Source organism: Myxine glutinosa, chromosome 6, assembly GCF_964187855.1.
Source record: "Myxine glutinosa chromosome 6, kmMyxGlut1.1, whole genome shotgun sequence".
Classification (NCBI taxonomy): domain Eukaryota; kingdom Metazoa; phylum Chordata; class Myxini; order Myxiniformes; family Myxinidae; genus Myxine; species Myxine glutinosa.
In genome coordinates, this window is record NC_136266.1 from 51,138,878 (window position 1) to 51,154,759 (window position 15,882).

At 41.5% G+C, this 15,882-nt stretch overlaps 2 protein-coding genes and 1 long non-coding RNA gene across 5 annotated transcripts in view; 1 reads left to right on the forward strand and 2 right to left on the reverse strand.

Annotated features, from left to right (window-relative positions):
* Positions 1–15,181, forward strand: part of LOC137429769 (leucine-rich repeat and fibronectin type III domain-containing protein 1-like) — a 21,927-nt gene extending 6,746 nt beyond the window's left edge. Inside the window, exons 2-3 of the mRNA XM_068120000.2 lie at positions 2,836–4,237; positions 13,260–15,181. Of these exons, the coding sequence (XP_067976101.2) occupies positions 2,836–4,237; positions 13,260–14,154 (2,297 nt within the window). The 3' untranslated portion in view covers positions 14,155–15,181. The remainder of the gene's footprint in view (positions 1–2,835; positions 4,238–13,259) is intronic.
* PC (pyruvate carboxylase) overlaps positions 1–15,882 on the reverse strand; it is a 663,757-nt gene that overhangs the window by 504,294 nt on the left and 143,581 nt on the right. The gene's annotated exons all lie outside the window — the stretch shown is intronic.
* Positions 1–15,882, reverse strand: part of LOC137429770 (uncharacterized) — an 86,252-nt gene that overhangs the window by 17,576 nt on the left and 52,794 nt on the right. The window contains exon 2 of the long non-coding RNA XR_010984940.2: positions 6,453–6,499. This is a non-coding gene — a long non-coding RNA (uncharacterized LOC137429770). The remainder of the gene's footprint in view (positions 1–6,452; positions 6,500–15,882) is intronic.

The window sequence follows — 15,882 nt, forward strand, 5'->3', positions numbered from 1 at the left end:
CCTCACCACCACGTGATTTAAAAACACCTTACCACCACATCATTTAAAAACACCTCACCACCACATAATTCAATATACATCACCACCACGTGATTCAAAACCACCACCACGTTATTAAAAACACTTCACAACCACGGAAACAAAAGTTTCAGGGAGTAGTTCAGTGACAACAGACACTGCCCAGATATGTAGATATATAGACAAATGACTGTACCTGAGTTGCTGTTTTGTCATGGTTTTCACCAATCATAATTCAAACAAACATAATGCACAAATGTATTTGTAATATACGTGGTATTACATTTCATAAACAATTGAAGTTGAAAAAAAAAATTTCCCAAAAATTCCCCCCCCCCCCCCCCCCCCCCCCAAAAGAAAATTATTGGAAAATTTTTCTAAACAAATACCCTTAGGACATACCGACGGGAGAGGTAGGTGCATACCAGAAGTTTGGTAGGATTTCACAAAAGTTTGAGGAAGTAGTTCAGTGACAAGACAAGACAACACAAGACAGACACTGCAGATATATATATATATACACACACACACACACACACACACACACACACACACACACACACACACACACACACACACACACACACACACACACACACACACACACACACACACACACACACATATAGATATAGATATAGATATATAAATATATATATAAACGAGAACAATGTGACTGTGTCACCAATAGGCCTCCACGTAGTCCTACAACAGGTAGATGCCATCGTTCACTGTCCTAAAAATAAACAAGTTTGATTTAAATCCCTTCAGCTGATCTCAAGTATCACATTTTTACCAGACATGACAGGTTTCACATCGATCGGTGAAGCAGTTTCAGAGAAGGGATTTTTTGAAATATCAGCTTTGAAGCTAATATGGCTGCCATACCACATGACATATGACCTTTAAAAATGTCACGATTCATTTAAGAAAAAAAGAATCACGCTTCACCATCTGGCAGTTCAACCGACTAATCTGGGTTTGGCAGATGCCAGGGGAATGCTACCTGCCCGAATGCATAGTGCCAACTGTAAAGATGGATGAAGGAGGAATAATGGTCTGGGGCTGTTTTTATGGTTCGGGCTAGGCCCCTTAGATCCAGTGAAGGGAAATCTTAACGCTACAGCACACAATGACATTCTAGACGATAGTGTGCTTCCAACTTTGTGGCAACAGTTTGGGGAAGGCCCTTTCCTGTTTCAGCATGATAATGCCCCCGTGCACAAAGCAAGTCAATACAGAAATGGTTTGTCGAGATCGGTGTGGAAGAACTTGACTGGCCTGCACAGAGCCGTGACTTCAACCCCATCGAACACCTTTGGGATGAATTGGAATGCCGACTGCGAGCCAGGCCTAATCTCCCAACATCAGTGCCTGACCTCACTCATGTTCTTGTGGCTGAATGGAAACAAATCTCCACAGAAATGTTCCAACATCTAGTGGAAAGTCTTCCCAGAAGGGTGGAGGCTGTTATAGCAGAAAAGTGGGAACCAACTCCATATTAATGCCAATGATTTTGGAATGACATTTTTGATGTCCGGCTGTCCGCATACCTTTGGTCATGTAGTGTATATAAAATATATAATTATAAAATAGAAAATATTATATATAATATTATATATAATATATATATATATATATGTCATATAAAACATATATATTATATATTTCTTATAAAGCTCAGCTCATGACAGAAAAAAGACAGGCAATTGTAACTTTGAGAAAAGAAGGCCTTGAAACAGTTGCCATGCTGGAGCTGTTTAGCTGGGTGCTGTAAGACGGCTGTTGTGCAGACTGGTGACTCGGATTACTTGTCCTGCAATTCTGTTGTGATTCCTGGTCGATCAGAAAGTTTTCTTTCCGCATTTTTACCAGTTTTGTTATGTCGTTTAATGGCACAAGCAACTGCATTTGCTGACACTTGTAATTTTTATGCAAATTGTCTCAAGGATTGGCCTTCTTTTCTCAAAGTTACAATTGCCTGTCTTTTTTCTGGCGTTAGCTGAGCGTTGGTACCCATGTTCTTGCAATCTGAAACACAAAAACACTCATTAGATTGTATGGCTGGCCTTTCTGTAAACATTTTTTGCAACGCCAGGCAATAATTGACCTTGCACGTGATGAAGAAACTAAGCACAAACATTCATTCCACACAGAGCAGAGTATTTGTAAGTAGTTTTTGCTCCTGAGATGAAACGTTAATAACTTTAACTTCATGTTTCAGATTGGATTTAGTATTGCACTTTTCGACCTATTTCCAAAAAATGCTTTAAACCTACGTTTCGCACAAGAAAGATGCATTGAAGGACAATATATTACCAGTAGATTAGCAGATATAACTTTGGCATGAGCTTTGTTCACATTATCATGTTCATTTTGCACATTAAACAGTAAAATATCAAAAAATGTTGAGTGTACATAAACTTTTGACTGGTAGTGTATATATATATATATATATATATATATATATATATATATATATATATATATATATATATATATATATATATATATATACATATATATATATTATATATATACATATATATATATATATATATATATTATATATATACATATATATATATATATATATATATATATATATATATATATATATATATATATATATACATATACATATACATATATATATATACATTATATATATACATATATATATATATATATATATATATATATATATATATATATATATATATATATCCTCATGAGAGCATTGTATAGCACAACTCATGTTGAATGCAATGTACAAAATAAATCCACAAATGACAACTAAAAATCTCTCATTTTCAGGTAGATCGTGGCTGAAAAGCATGGCTGTGCAGTTGCTGCCATGCCTATTTGTTCTGGTGGCAGCAGCCAGTGGTCCAGTAAGTGCACGCTGTCCACACCGTTGTGTTTGCCAGAACCTGTCTCCATCTATGGCAACACTATGTTCCAAGAAGGGGCTTCTGGCGATACCTCTGACCGTTGACCGGCAGACAGTGGAACTACGGCTCTCTGACAATTTCATTGCACGCCTCAAACGTCAGGACCTGGCCAACATAACTGGCCTCATGGACCTAACACTCTCACGTAACACACTGGGCGAGATCATGCCAGGCGCCTTTGCAGACCTTCATTCGCTGCGCTCCCTCTACCTCGATGGAAACAGACTAACGTATTTTGACAGTGCTACGTTGCGTGGTCTCACGAGCCTACGCCTTCTTACAGCCAATAATAACCAACTGGGTCATGTGGCCGATAATGCCTTCAATGAGTTTGTATCATCGATGGAAGACCTTGACCTTTCTTACAACAACCTCCGCACGCTGCCCTGGTCATCAGTGAGACGCATGAATGGGCTACACACACTTGCGCTCGACCATAATCTGCTCGAGTTTATTGCTGAAGGAGCTTTTTCTCTGCTGCATCGCCTTACACGTCTTGACCTGACATCCAATCGTTTGCATTCTCTTGCACCAGACCCTATCTTCTCTCAACCACCTGCAGCACAGCTTGGCTCACTGTCAATAAGCCTTGCCGGAAACCCACTTCATTGCAATTGTGAACTTCTATGGTTGCGGCGTCAACACAGAAATGACTTCTTAGAGACCTGTGCCGCTCCCCAAGTGCTTGCAGGTCGCTCCTTTTGGGCTGTACCTGAAGAAGAGTTCATATGCCAGCCACCCATCATCACAAGGCGCTCTACCCGGCAGCTTGCACTTGAGGGCCAGCGTGCTGTGCTTCGGTGTCGTGCAGCTGGAGATCCCCAGCCAGTGTTTCATTGGCTCGCCCCAGATGGGCGTCTTGTACACAACTCCAGCCGTGCCATCATTTACAATAATGGCACACTGGATCTGCTCGTGACAACAGCACGTGATGATGGCACCTTCACATGCATCGCATCAAATGCTGCAGGGCAGACAATGGCCAATGTTGTCCTGGCCATTGTGCACCTACCACGGATCGTCGACCCCAGCTCCCGGCCACCCGATCCTGGTGCTCTGGATACCGCTGCACTCGGGAGCAAGTTCACAATAGGAACAAGAACTGGCAGTCGGATGCACGCCTCTGGAGAAATGCCAAAGGTCCATCTCATTGACATCTCATCCACAACAGCTGTAGTGAGTTGGGAATCGAGTCAACATCTTGGAGATGTTCGGATCTACCAAGTACAATACAATGGCAGCAGTGACGGCTCACTCATTTACAGGCAAGCTTTGGCTGGTTTACTGGTGGGTAAGCTCTTGTTTAAACTTCAATATCATGCAGTTCCTTCTGGTTTAGATCATACATTTGAGCTTGGTACACAAAACCAGGAGTGTGGGTGATAACTGGCATCGAACCACAGAAGGCAATCTTACTCCGAAGTTATGTGACAATGTCAAATGATTTTCATGGTGGCAAAAGAGGTTTTGTATTAAAACTGTGATGAGATGGAATGCAAATGCTGCAGCTCGGAAGAAATTGTTCATAATAACGCTTCTTTTAGCATTTATCTTGCCGAAGGGCAAGTGCTTTGAATGTGGCAGTCTCCAGAGCAATTCTCCGGCTCGAAAAAGCAACCGATCCCCACTTAATGCACTCCATGATCGATGACCAAATAGCTGCCGTTGTAAGCAATGTCTGTGGTAGCTTCATCTCTCATCGGCACATTTGTCATTGGGTTATTTCTGTTGCAGCAGCAGAGAAAAATCCTGGGAAACGTACCATTTTGTATGCGAGCATAAAACTTAAACTTCACATCACTCCAAAGGACGTTAGTATTAGTCATTATAGGAAGAAGAGAAAAGTTATTAAAATAAATGCATTCGGTATGAATGAAAATAAATCTTTTCCAAAATGTAAATTCCTAGAAAATGGTTCGATGAAAAATCCATTTCTCCCGGGACAACGACCAGCTCCAAGAGCGATCACAATTGGCAGACTGTTCATGCATTAATAGATTTCTTAAAGCTATTCTCTGTAGCCTCCACTGAAGCCGAGGAAGAACATAATGAGCAGCTTTGGTGGTTTCATGGTTAGAGTGTCCGTTCTGAATCTAGGTGGTCGGTGGTTCAAACCCCGGCCGAGTCATCCCAAAGACTTCAAAAATGGTACGTGCTGCTTCCTTGCTTGGCGCTCAGCATTTAAAAGGATAAAACACGGACAAGCAACCACGGGTTGGTAATACCAGTGCAGCTTTGATGGGCCTAATGACCTCCTCCTGCGACACAGTTCCTCGTAAGGGAACAAATATATAATGTCACCATACTTTGTTTTACATTCATTTTAGAACCAAGCATGACTCGATCCAAATTCACTGTATTGCCAATCCGATAAACTGCAGAAGAATCCCACCTAAGATCACCCTGGGCTTGTTAAGACACCTGAGTTTGCACACAACTACACACAACACAACCAAAATAGTTCCACAAAATTGGAAACCTGGAGAAAGCCTCCCTGATTAAAGAGCATTGATATTGTTTATAATGACAATCACCAAAGTTATATCTTCCGCCAGGTTCTAGGTACAGATGTAGGTATGGGGAAGGGGACATTAGCGTTTTCATATTCCAAAGCCTAGAACTATACCCATAAGACCACACGCAAAGCTACCTCGGACGAAGCATTGTTACAACCTTATATATCATGACTGGCAGCAATGCCAAAAGAGATTCCCCCCAAAAAAATAATAAATTGCCAGCAACAAATTGTCGTGTTTGATGCAATCGGGCCCCACTGCTTACACGGGTATTTCCACAATCATAATGAAACCATTCTTCAGCCAGGTTTAGGCCGTATTGTACATCGGTAAACAAAGGACCGACTTTGATATCCGCATTTACATTTAGATTGGTGGTGTCGCCGATGCGATTAGCAGGGCCCTGCTGACGTATCCTCTGGACACTGACATCAAAACATACTTCGGGCTGCCATTTATGTCAACGGTGCACCTCTGTGGATGACAATGCCCTTCTAACGGCACTCTGTGAAGCATTTTCTTTTCCTGACAATGCACTCTGACCGAAGGTGTTATTTTACTGTCAGCACAGTTTGCACAGTGTCATTGTACAAAACTAACAATGCGTCCAACCCACAGCCACAATGATAGCAACCCAATGACATATGCTCCTCAAAATTCTTTATGACCCTTGGATATTTTACGGATGCAACCCTGGGTAGCTTCGCAGAAAGGAGGTAAAATAATGTCCAGCATCGACTTCAGAAAAAGGACGGAAAGCAGACAGTATAATGGGATGGAGGGCCAACAAATTTAGGCGAGGGAAAATTGGAAGGGATTAAAGAAAATGGAAAGGGTATTGGAAGGAGATTGTAACTGAAAGAATGAAGAGCAAGAGCAACTCGATAAAATTCCATTTTGCATACACAATACATAGACAGCAGAAGTCCTAATTTGGAGAATAAATCAGCCAGAGTAAAAGTACCTCACTCCACTTGTACAGGTACTTTGCGGAGACTCGGCCTAACAAGCCTGCAAAGACATAATCTCCATTCAATTCATAACTGCCAGAAATTTGGGGATATTAATGAAAAAAAACTTTTACTCGACACGTTATATGATGTGCAAGATGCAAAACAAACAATTTATTATATCGAAACAAGTGTAATGAGAATCGTCATGGCAGTGATGGTGAGAAACGCTTTCGTCTACTCATCTTGCGCTACCTTCGTGAATGATGTGCATCGTGTGGAGAATGCGGAGTGCTACATCAGATCAAGTGTGCAATTAATCCGATGGTAATGCACTATAGTGGAATTAAAACGTAATCCAGGAGAACGTGATGATTTGAATCGAAGTACAATAAATAAATAAATAAATTCATAAAAGAGCAATGACGGATTATGCCATTCACAATTATTCCATTGGACTTGTTTGAACCCCACTTCCCCCTCATACCATCCCTCCCCTAATCTGCTCCCTTCAAAAAATGCTTGCTCTTAAACCTACATGGCAAGATACCAAAAACACACATTGTGCATTCAAAGTAAATTTCAGGATCACAGCTTAAAAGGGACATAACAATGGGATAATCAGAGGCCGTCAGCACTGGATACCTGGTTATGCCATCATTATGTGAGTAAATGAATGTGAACAATAAGCATGGCAGACTTATTGTTTATGTTAAATTACTGACATTAGAGTAAGGTTTTCTCGCATGTTTATTACCTCCGCAACCGAAGATGGATGGAGATTATGTTTTCATCCCTGTCTGTCTGTTTGTTTGTCTGTTGGTCTGTGAACAAGATATCTCCAAAAACTTGTTGATGGATTTGGCCGAAATTTGGTGGAGAGGTTAGGTATGTGACAAGGACAAAACGATAGGATTTTGGTGAAGATCCAGATCAGGATCAGCGAATTTTTTTTTAGTGATTCTTCACCATTGAGAGATAAGACTAAAACTGATTTTATATTTATATATATATATTTATGTGTGTGTGTGTGTATATGTATGTGTATGTGCATGTGTTTATATAAGGGAAAAGGGAAGAGGGTATAGGGTAGAGTGGAGAGAGACAGAGACAGAGAGAAGAGCAGGGAAGTTCCATTTTCTATCTTCTTTGACTATTATCCGATGAGAATTCATCATTCACGCTCATAAATTTCCATTCATTAAAGATGTATTTGCATCGGAAACTTATCTTGGCCCTTTCCTACTGCTGGCGCTGCTTCAAGTACACCACAGGTGGAAATTACATGACAGGTTAGTCATCCGTTTCTTGTCACCCTCCGCGAGCACAGCCAATTTTGAATATGTGTCACATGTTCATCTATTGCGCAAATCCTTCGATTTGGTTGGAGGAATTTGTGTGAGATGAGGCGAAGGCAAATGAGAACAAAATGTAACAAAATAAACAAAAGTGGAATGTGGAGAAAATGGTGGATGGGGAAACAGGAATATGGACGGACGATGCAGCGTTATTGTTTGGGAACAGAATAAGCAGAGATGTCCCAGGTGAACAGGTTGATTGGGGTCAAGGTGCATTTTGAACACATATCTTTATTGAATGGATATATAGGGTTGGCTTATTTGCCTTTCCTACCTGAGTACATAGCTAATTAAATGGGGATCGCAGTTACAAATTCCCTATACTCTGCTGATTTGATCAATGTCTGATAATATTCTTGTCATTCAAGACTGATGTATCCCTAATGTTATTACCCTAGTTGCATGTGATACCTGCACTGTAAAATAAATCTGTGACTGCAAAAGGTGAATTTCCATTAGATGACAGAGAATGTGAGAAATAATAAATTTACTCTGGAGGTTAAGCACACTTTAGAGACCCGTTAAACCAAGGTAAATCTCATACATTCTAATAATCCTACAGCTTACAATGGGAATGCAAAAGAGAGACAGCTCCATCGTAGCCATCAAACATTCAATATAATCCATACACGGAGAGAAAATATTTATGCAATGTCTGATTTCATGAAATCCAGTGCCTTCAGAAAGTATTCACACCTCTTGACTTTTTTTCACATTATGTTGTGTTACAGCCTGAATTTAAAATGGAATAAATTGAGATTTTTTTTGTCACCCTTCTACACAAAATAAATATTCCATAATGTCAGTGGGAATTTATTTTTTTTGGTAGAAATCTTTACAAAATAATTAAAAATGAAAAGCTGAAATGTCTTGAGTCAATCAGTGGTAAACCCCTTTGCTATGAAACTCCAAATTGAGCTCAGATGTATCCAATTTCCTTTGATCATCCTTGAGATATCTCTACAACTTGATTTGAGTCCACCTGTGAACAATTCAATTGATTGGATATGATTTAGAAAGAAACACTACCTATATATATATATATATATATATATATATATATATATATATATATATATATATATATATAGTCCCACAGTTGACAGTGCATCTCAGAGCAGAAAATCCACTGTGAAGTCAAAGGAACTCTTCGTAGAACTCCAAGATAGAATTGTGAGGAGGCATAGATCTGGGGAAGGGTACAAGACAATTTATAGAGTGTTGAAAGTTCCCAACAGACCAGCGAGTTCCATCATTACGAAATGGAAACAATATGGTACGACCAAGACTCTTCCGAGAGTTGATTGTACGACCAAACTGAGCAACCAGGTAAGAATAACCATTATCTGGGAGGTGTGACCAATAACCCAATGACCACTCTGACAGAACTATAGTTCCTTGACTGAGATGAGAGAAACTGCCAGAAGGACAACAGTCTCTGCAGCACTTCACAAATCAACGCTTTATGGGAGAGTGGCCATACGGAAGCCACTCCTGAGAAAAAGGCACATGACAGCATGCCTGTAGTTCACAAAAAGGCACGTGAACAACTCTGAGAGCATGAGGCAAAATATTCTGTGGTCTGATGAGACAAAAATAGAACTCTGGCCTGAATACAAAGTGCTACGTCTGGGAGAAACCGAGCACAGCTCATCACCCATCTAACACCATGCCTACAGTGAAGCATAGTGGTGGCAGCATCATTCTATGTGGATGCTTTTCAATGGCAGTAACTGGGAGAATTAAGGAAAGAGGGAACAATGAATGGAGCCAAATCCAGGCAAATCCTTTAGAAGAACCTGCTTCAGGGTGCAAAAGACCTGCGACTGCGGTGAAGATTTACGTTCCAACAGGACAATGACCCCAAGCATACAGCCAAAGCAACACTTGAATGGCTTCAGAACAAGAACATGAAAGTCCTTGAGTGGCCCAGCCAAAGCCTAGGCTTGAATCCCATTGAGAGTCTGTGGAAGGACTTGAAGATTGCTGTTCACCAACATTCCCCGTCCAACTTGACAGAGCTTGAGCAAATCTGCAAGGCAGAATGGGAGAAACTTCCCAAATCCAGATGTGCAAAGCTGATACAGACATACCCAAGAAGACTGAAAACTGTCATCCTGCCAAAGGTGCTTAGTATTGACTCAGGGAGTTGAATACTTATGTCAATTAGATATTTCTGTATTTCATTTTTTATTATTTTGAAAAAAATTCTAAAGGCAAAATTCCACTGACATTATAGGGTATTATGTGTACAACAGTGTCAAAAAAAAAATCTCAATTTAATCCATTTTGAATTCAGGCTGTAACACAGCAAAATGTGAAAAAGTCATGAGGTGTGAATACTTTCTGAAAGCACTGAAGATTGGAAATGGCAAGGTTAAATTATTGACAATGAACCTGAAGAAATAGAAGAAGACGAAGATGAAAAGAAGATTGGCTTGGTGAAGAGAAGGCAGTTTTATCTGCTGAGTTGTAGGTAGACAAGATTAGCAGAGTATAGAATAGATTGAAATTGAATGGCAGGCACAAGTAACAGTAGTAAATTATTCGGTAACTATTATCTTTGATACTTTGGGTTTGAAATAGGCAGATCATCAAGAAAGCAGAGTGAACAAGAAAGAGCAATCAGAGATTGCAGACTTTCGCCAGGACGTATTTTCAGTGGTTTTTAAGGCTTTTGTGTTAAAACAAATATGGCGGCCGAACCACATGATCAATGACGTCATCGTTATTTTTTCCCCTCCACCAATTTATCCCCAGATGATGCTCAAGAAATTTCATCTTGATCGGATGATGTTTTGTACTTGTCGAATTATGACGTAAAATGGAGGCACCTATGACATCATCATTAACATATGTTATTCCACATGGAGAGCTCTTTACAATGAGCCATGTCTCCATTTTTTCTACGGAGTGCTTTCAGAGATATGGAGGTGCAAATCTTTTCGGTTTTCCAAGATGGCGGCCGAAACACGTGACCGATGACATCATCATTATTTTTTTCCTCCAACAATTTATCCCGAGATGATGCTCAAGAAATTTCATCTTGATCGGATGAAGTTTTGTACTTGTAGAATTATGACATCATCATTAATATATTTTATTCCCCATTGAGAGTTCTTTACAATGAGCCATGTCTCAATTTTTTATATGCAGTGCTTTAGGACATATAGAGGTGCAAAGTTTTTCGGTTTTTCCAAGATGGCGGCCATACCACGTGACGTATGACGTCATATTTATAATTTAAAAATTCTACAGATGGAGTTGCACCTATGGTGAAAATTTCCTGTCAATCGGACCAACGGTTGCAGAGAAAATCATATTTATTCTGTGCGGACAAACAAACAGACACAGACAGACAGACTCAAATGCAATACCCTCTCCTCTGGCGAGGGTAAAAAGGATGAATACCGCTGAATTAATTAATTAATTAACATACACCGAGGCTCTTACCAGGAAATGACGTTGTTGTCACTCGGTGGTCTCTCCACTTTGAGGCTATTTCCGCCTCAAAGAGGAGCAGCTCGCCACACGCCATGATGGGATGCGTCTCGTCTGTCTTTAGTGCAAAGGGAGCAGCACCTCTGCCTAAGCCTTATGGAAATACCAATGAGGCCCAAGGCCTTCATATGGACCTCTTCCTGGGTGAAAATTAGAATGCAGGAGCCCTGGCTGAAAGATAAGAGTGGTACTTTACTGCACTGTGCACATGGGTGCTCAACGTTGAGATGGGCTTGAAGAAATTGCCGAAAGTCTGTCCAAGAGAATAAGCTGTCAATATTTGGCTTCGACTTGGAAACATTCCTTCCATGGGATAGGTCACATTTAATTGGAAACCAAGGAGCTTGAGAGACTGCAGTTCTGTTAAAAGTCGGGTTTACAAGGTTTTTGTGGGTGTATCTTACATTTGGTCTTTCTGGAGAGAGAGTGCCTAAGGATGTGGGACCTTCCTGGAATGAAATTCATATTGCAAGGTGTGGACCAGTTCACGATCCAAATAGTGAGTTGCTGCAGTCTTCCTGTCGCTGTGTTGGAAAAGGACATGTAGGGGAGAGGATTGGGGGTATGTTAAATAGAATAGGTGAAAAAGTAATTTTGTCCAGGGAGGCAGAATTATTATTATTAGTGTTTAAAAAGAATAAATGACACTGCCGAGCAAGGGTTCAGTCTAATTGGGGTGAATGGGAGGAAGAATGCAAATTCAGTGTGGAATACACTGCTTACAAGTACAGAGGAAATCCACTAGTGAGACAGGAGAAAGAGAAAGAACAGAGAATGCTATTGGCAAATAACTTGATGCGAGAGGGCAAGATGGCAGACTACATGAAAGGGATGGGAGGCGTCTCAGTGACCGTAACCAGCAGCTCAGTGGATCAAGATTCCAGGATACGAGAGCTGATGCAATGTGTTCCAGTTACAGTGGGGGAGGAAGGCTAGGAGCAGCTAAGGAGCAGCTAAGGAGCAATGTGTGAAAATGATACACTCACTCGGCCATGTGCCGAGAAGGGCTTTCATTTCTTCGCAGAGTGTGGAAGAGAAACAAAAGAGGTTTGAGGGAAAGTAGGACATCAGCACATCCATTTGCAGTCAAGTAGATTTCTTCACACAGTTTGACAATGCCAAACACCCAAACTACAAGCATCCCCTTCAAAATGGCAATGCAAGACAACTGTGAGAGAAGTTTAATCTATGTCTCATCATAAGGTTAAAGTGCATCCCTCTTCTACCATAGTCCCAATGTGAAGCTTTGGGATTGATGTAGAGTGAAGGCAATAAAACCAGTGCAACGGCTTTTCTGCTGGCCCAAAGCTGATTGTTACAAGGTTGGCCAGGCCTTCACAGCGAATACAAAGCATTAACCACAGGCAGTCTATCCCCTGACATAGTAATAACTGTATTAACCCATTAACCATCTGCTCTACATGCTCTGCTAAGTCGATCCACAAGAAGAGCAAGAAAATAAAATTTTCTTTGTTAGAAAACTCATGCCAATGGAACACGAGGGAAACAAGGACAGTGCTTGCAAAATGTGGCTAGGATCATTACAATGCCAAGGTCATTTAACCCACGTGTAAAATGGTAGGAATTTCTAGGACACAACACCAAAGACCATTGCGGTTAGGTTGAGGTACACTGCGTACAATCTTGTCATCAATAAAATCTTCCATGGAGAGAAATTTTTCTCAATTTGTTGCACTATTGTGAGTGTCATCACCTAAAAACTGGCCATAAGGATATCAGCATGAGATAGTCTTACCTTTTTACTCTCTAGTAGTCGCAACCTCTGCCAGCAAAAACTGGGATATATATATATATATATATATATATATATATATATATATATATATATATATATATATAGTTTCCTCTGTCAAAGTTACTGTTATTTCATTTTGAACTAAAAGTCACATCTCTTCTCTCGTTTCTTTCTCATGACCCTTCCCTGTTGGATGCACAATGCAGGATGGTTGTGGCTCCGAGCTTGACTTGCTCACTTGTGGGTCTTGCACCAGGCACGGCCTATGATGTATGCGTCGCAGCTATTCATGATGATGGTGCCACCGAGCAGGTCGCCACACACCTTCTGGGGTGTGCAGCATTTCGGACCTTACATGCGCCCGAAGGCGAATCATTGCACTGCGCCTCTGTCAACTCCAGCCCTGCTGTAGCTGGGCGTCTTCTTGGTGGAACTATGATTATTGCCATTGGAGGAGTCATCGTCGCGTGCCTGCTCGTCTTCACGGTCATTCTGGTTGTGGGATTCAAGGCATGTGGTAGTGGAACCCGGACCGTGACGCCAACAGCATCTGGAAAGCCATCAATACTTCCTAGCACGCAAGTGCAGTCACCCACCAGGGGTTTTAGCACATGCAGAGATGGCGGGCAGTTGCCAGATGATGATTGCAATGGTGCATGGGGTGACATTAGAATCCCAGCACGTTGTGATGCAATGCCGCCATCCCCTCAAGTTGGCATTACTACGAGCAAGCTGCTGTCCACCAAGGACCAACCTCACCCGAGCAGAGGTGACACCATGGCCGTAACATCAATGCCAAACCGGATCAAGCGTAGATCACTTCCCACACACCAGCATGAAGATGAAGGCCCTTTGCTGGTCGAGATGGGTGGTTCACGGTGGTCAGGCTCCTGGAACGTCACCCGCCGAAGTTTCTCTTTTGATGCGGGGGCATCGCCAGGCAGCCTCGTGATGCACACTATGCCTGGGGAGTCAGGTCAGATCTGGACAAAGCGCAGCCTTTCACTCAACGGCATCTTTTTTGGCCTCAAAGAGGAGCAGCTCGCGACTCGACATCGTATCTTCTCAAGCTCTGACTGGATCCTGGAGAGTACCGTCTGATGACCATCAATGGAGCGTCTCATGAAGACGCAAAAAAAAAGAAAAAAAGATTTATGTATATGCAGCTGTAAAATTCACTTTGTCCCATCTGAATCTTTCCAAATTCCGAATATGACTTTTGCACAAATGCAGGAATCTAGCACTGCAGGGTAAGAGAGAGGAGGTCCCAATAACCGACAGAGTGTAACAGAGTGTACAGGCTTTGCAATGTCGTGTGGAACGTTTGAACATTTCATCCCAGGTGATGTATCGATGCTTTGTTTCCAAACACACGCCTGCTTTTTATATAATTTATTTTCCTGCTTGGGAATGTCATTGCCAATTTTAACCCACCTGCTTTTTTGTACGAATCGTAATGGGTGTACGGCCGATAGTAATAGCGTGCCGGCCTTTGGGTCAAAGCAACAAACGTCACGAGGTGGCATTAAACTTGCTTGTGGTTTTGCCTCTGTGAGCCAAAACTGTGGTGGAAAAAAGAAAAAAAAAAAAAAAAAGAGAAAATTTAACTCCATTTCCTTTGTATATATCTACATCCACCAGATTTCCAGAGCAGTTGTCAGGTCCTCGTTTTGATGTCTGGCAATGTTCCAAGGAGTTTCTCATCTTTTGTACATTTTCACAACAAAGAACACCACGGGGGTCATAGTTGATTGCCGACTTCACAAGAGAAAACACAAATAGAAAATGTGATCAAATGCTTTTGAGTTTGTTTTTCTTGAAATGGCGAACTGAAGAGTACACCAACCTACACAGTTTGCAATCATGTCCTTCGGCAGGTCGTGTCAACTGCCATTTTTGTATTCTGTGATGAATGATTGTAATCGGCAATTCTCAATGGAAATGCTTTATAATGAGCTTGTAAACCTATAAAAAAAAAATGATTCTGACAATTATAAAGACTGCTTACTTCACAAAATGTAGCTAAATTTCACATACATGTAAATATGTATGTACCGCTACAGATACATGGGCACATTCCCTAAAAGTCCTGGGTGTAAAATGTATTTGTGTTTTGGTCATATGATGGACCTTACTCCCTCAATGTGTTCGACTTCTGGACACAACAGGTGTAAAGCCGTGCCAGAAATTGAAAGAATGCCAGCAAAGGATTCTGCTCACATCTGTAGGAAGGAACGAAAGCACAGAGCGTGGCGGAATATGCAAATTGCATTGGTTGGAAAAAAACAAAACAATCCTGATCTTGTGTGCAAAACAAAGGTGTGAAATTATTTTGGCTCTTATTACTGTTGCAACATTGGCCTAATCACTGCTCCGTGGCTCACCCCTCAAGGCATGCACGACTACAAGCTTCTACAGAATTCCCACCTGGCAAGCAACCCCGACAATCATTCATTCATAATTTTTCTTTCTCCTACCTCTCCCCTCCCTGCTCCTCCTCCAATCCTGTTACACTTCTTTCTCTCTTTCACTTCATTCTCAATCCCTTCAATTCGACCCTAATTATGCTCTCTGTCTGTCTCTCTCCCCTCTCCCTTCCCCCTCTCCCCTCTCTCTCTCCACTTTCCTCTCTCTCTCTTCAATTTATCTCCCCTCTCTCTCTATTCTCTCTCCCTACCCTCTCCCTACCCTCTCCCTACCCTCTCTCCACTCTCTCTCCACTCTCTCTCTCTTCCCTCTCTCTTCTCTCTCTCTTCCCTCTCTCTTCCCTCTCTCTTCCCTCTCTCTCTCTTCCCTCTCTCTCTCTTCCCTCTCTCTCTTCCCTCTCTC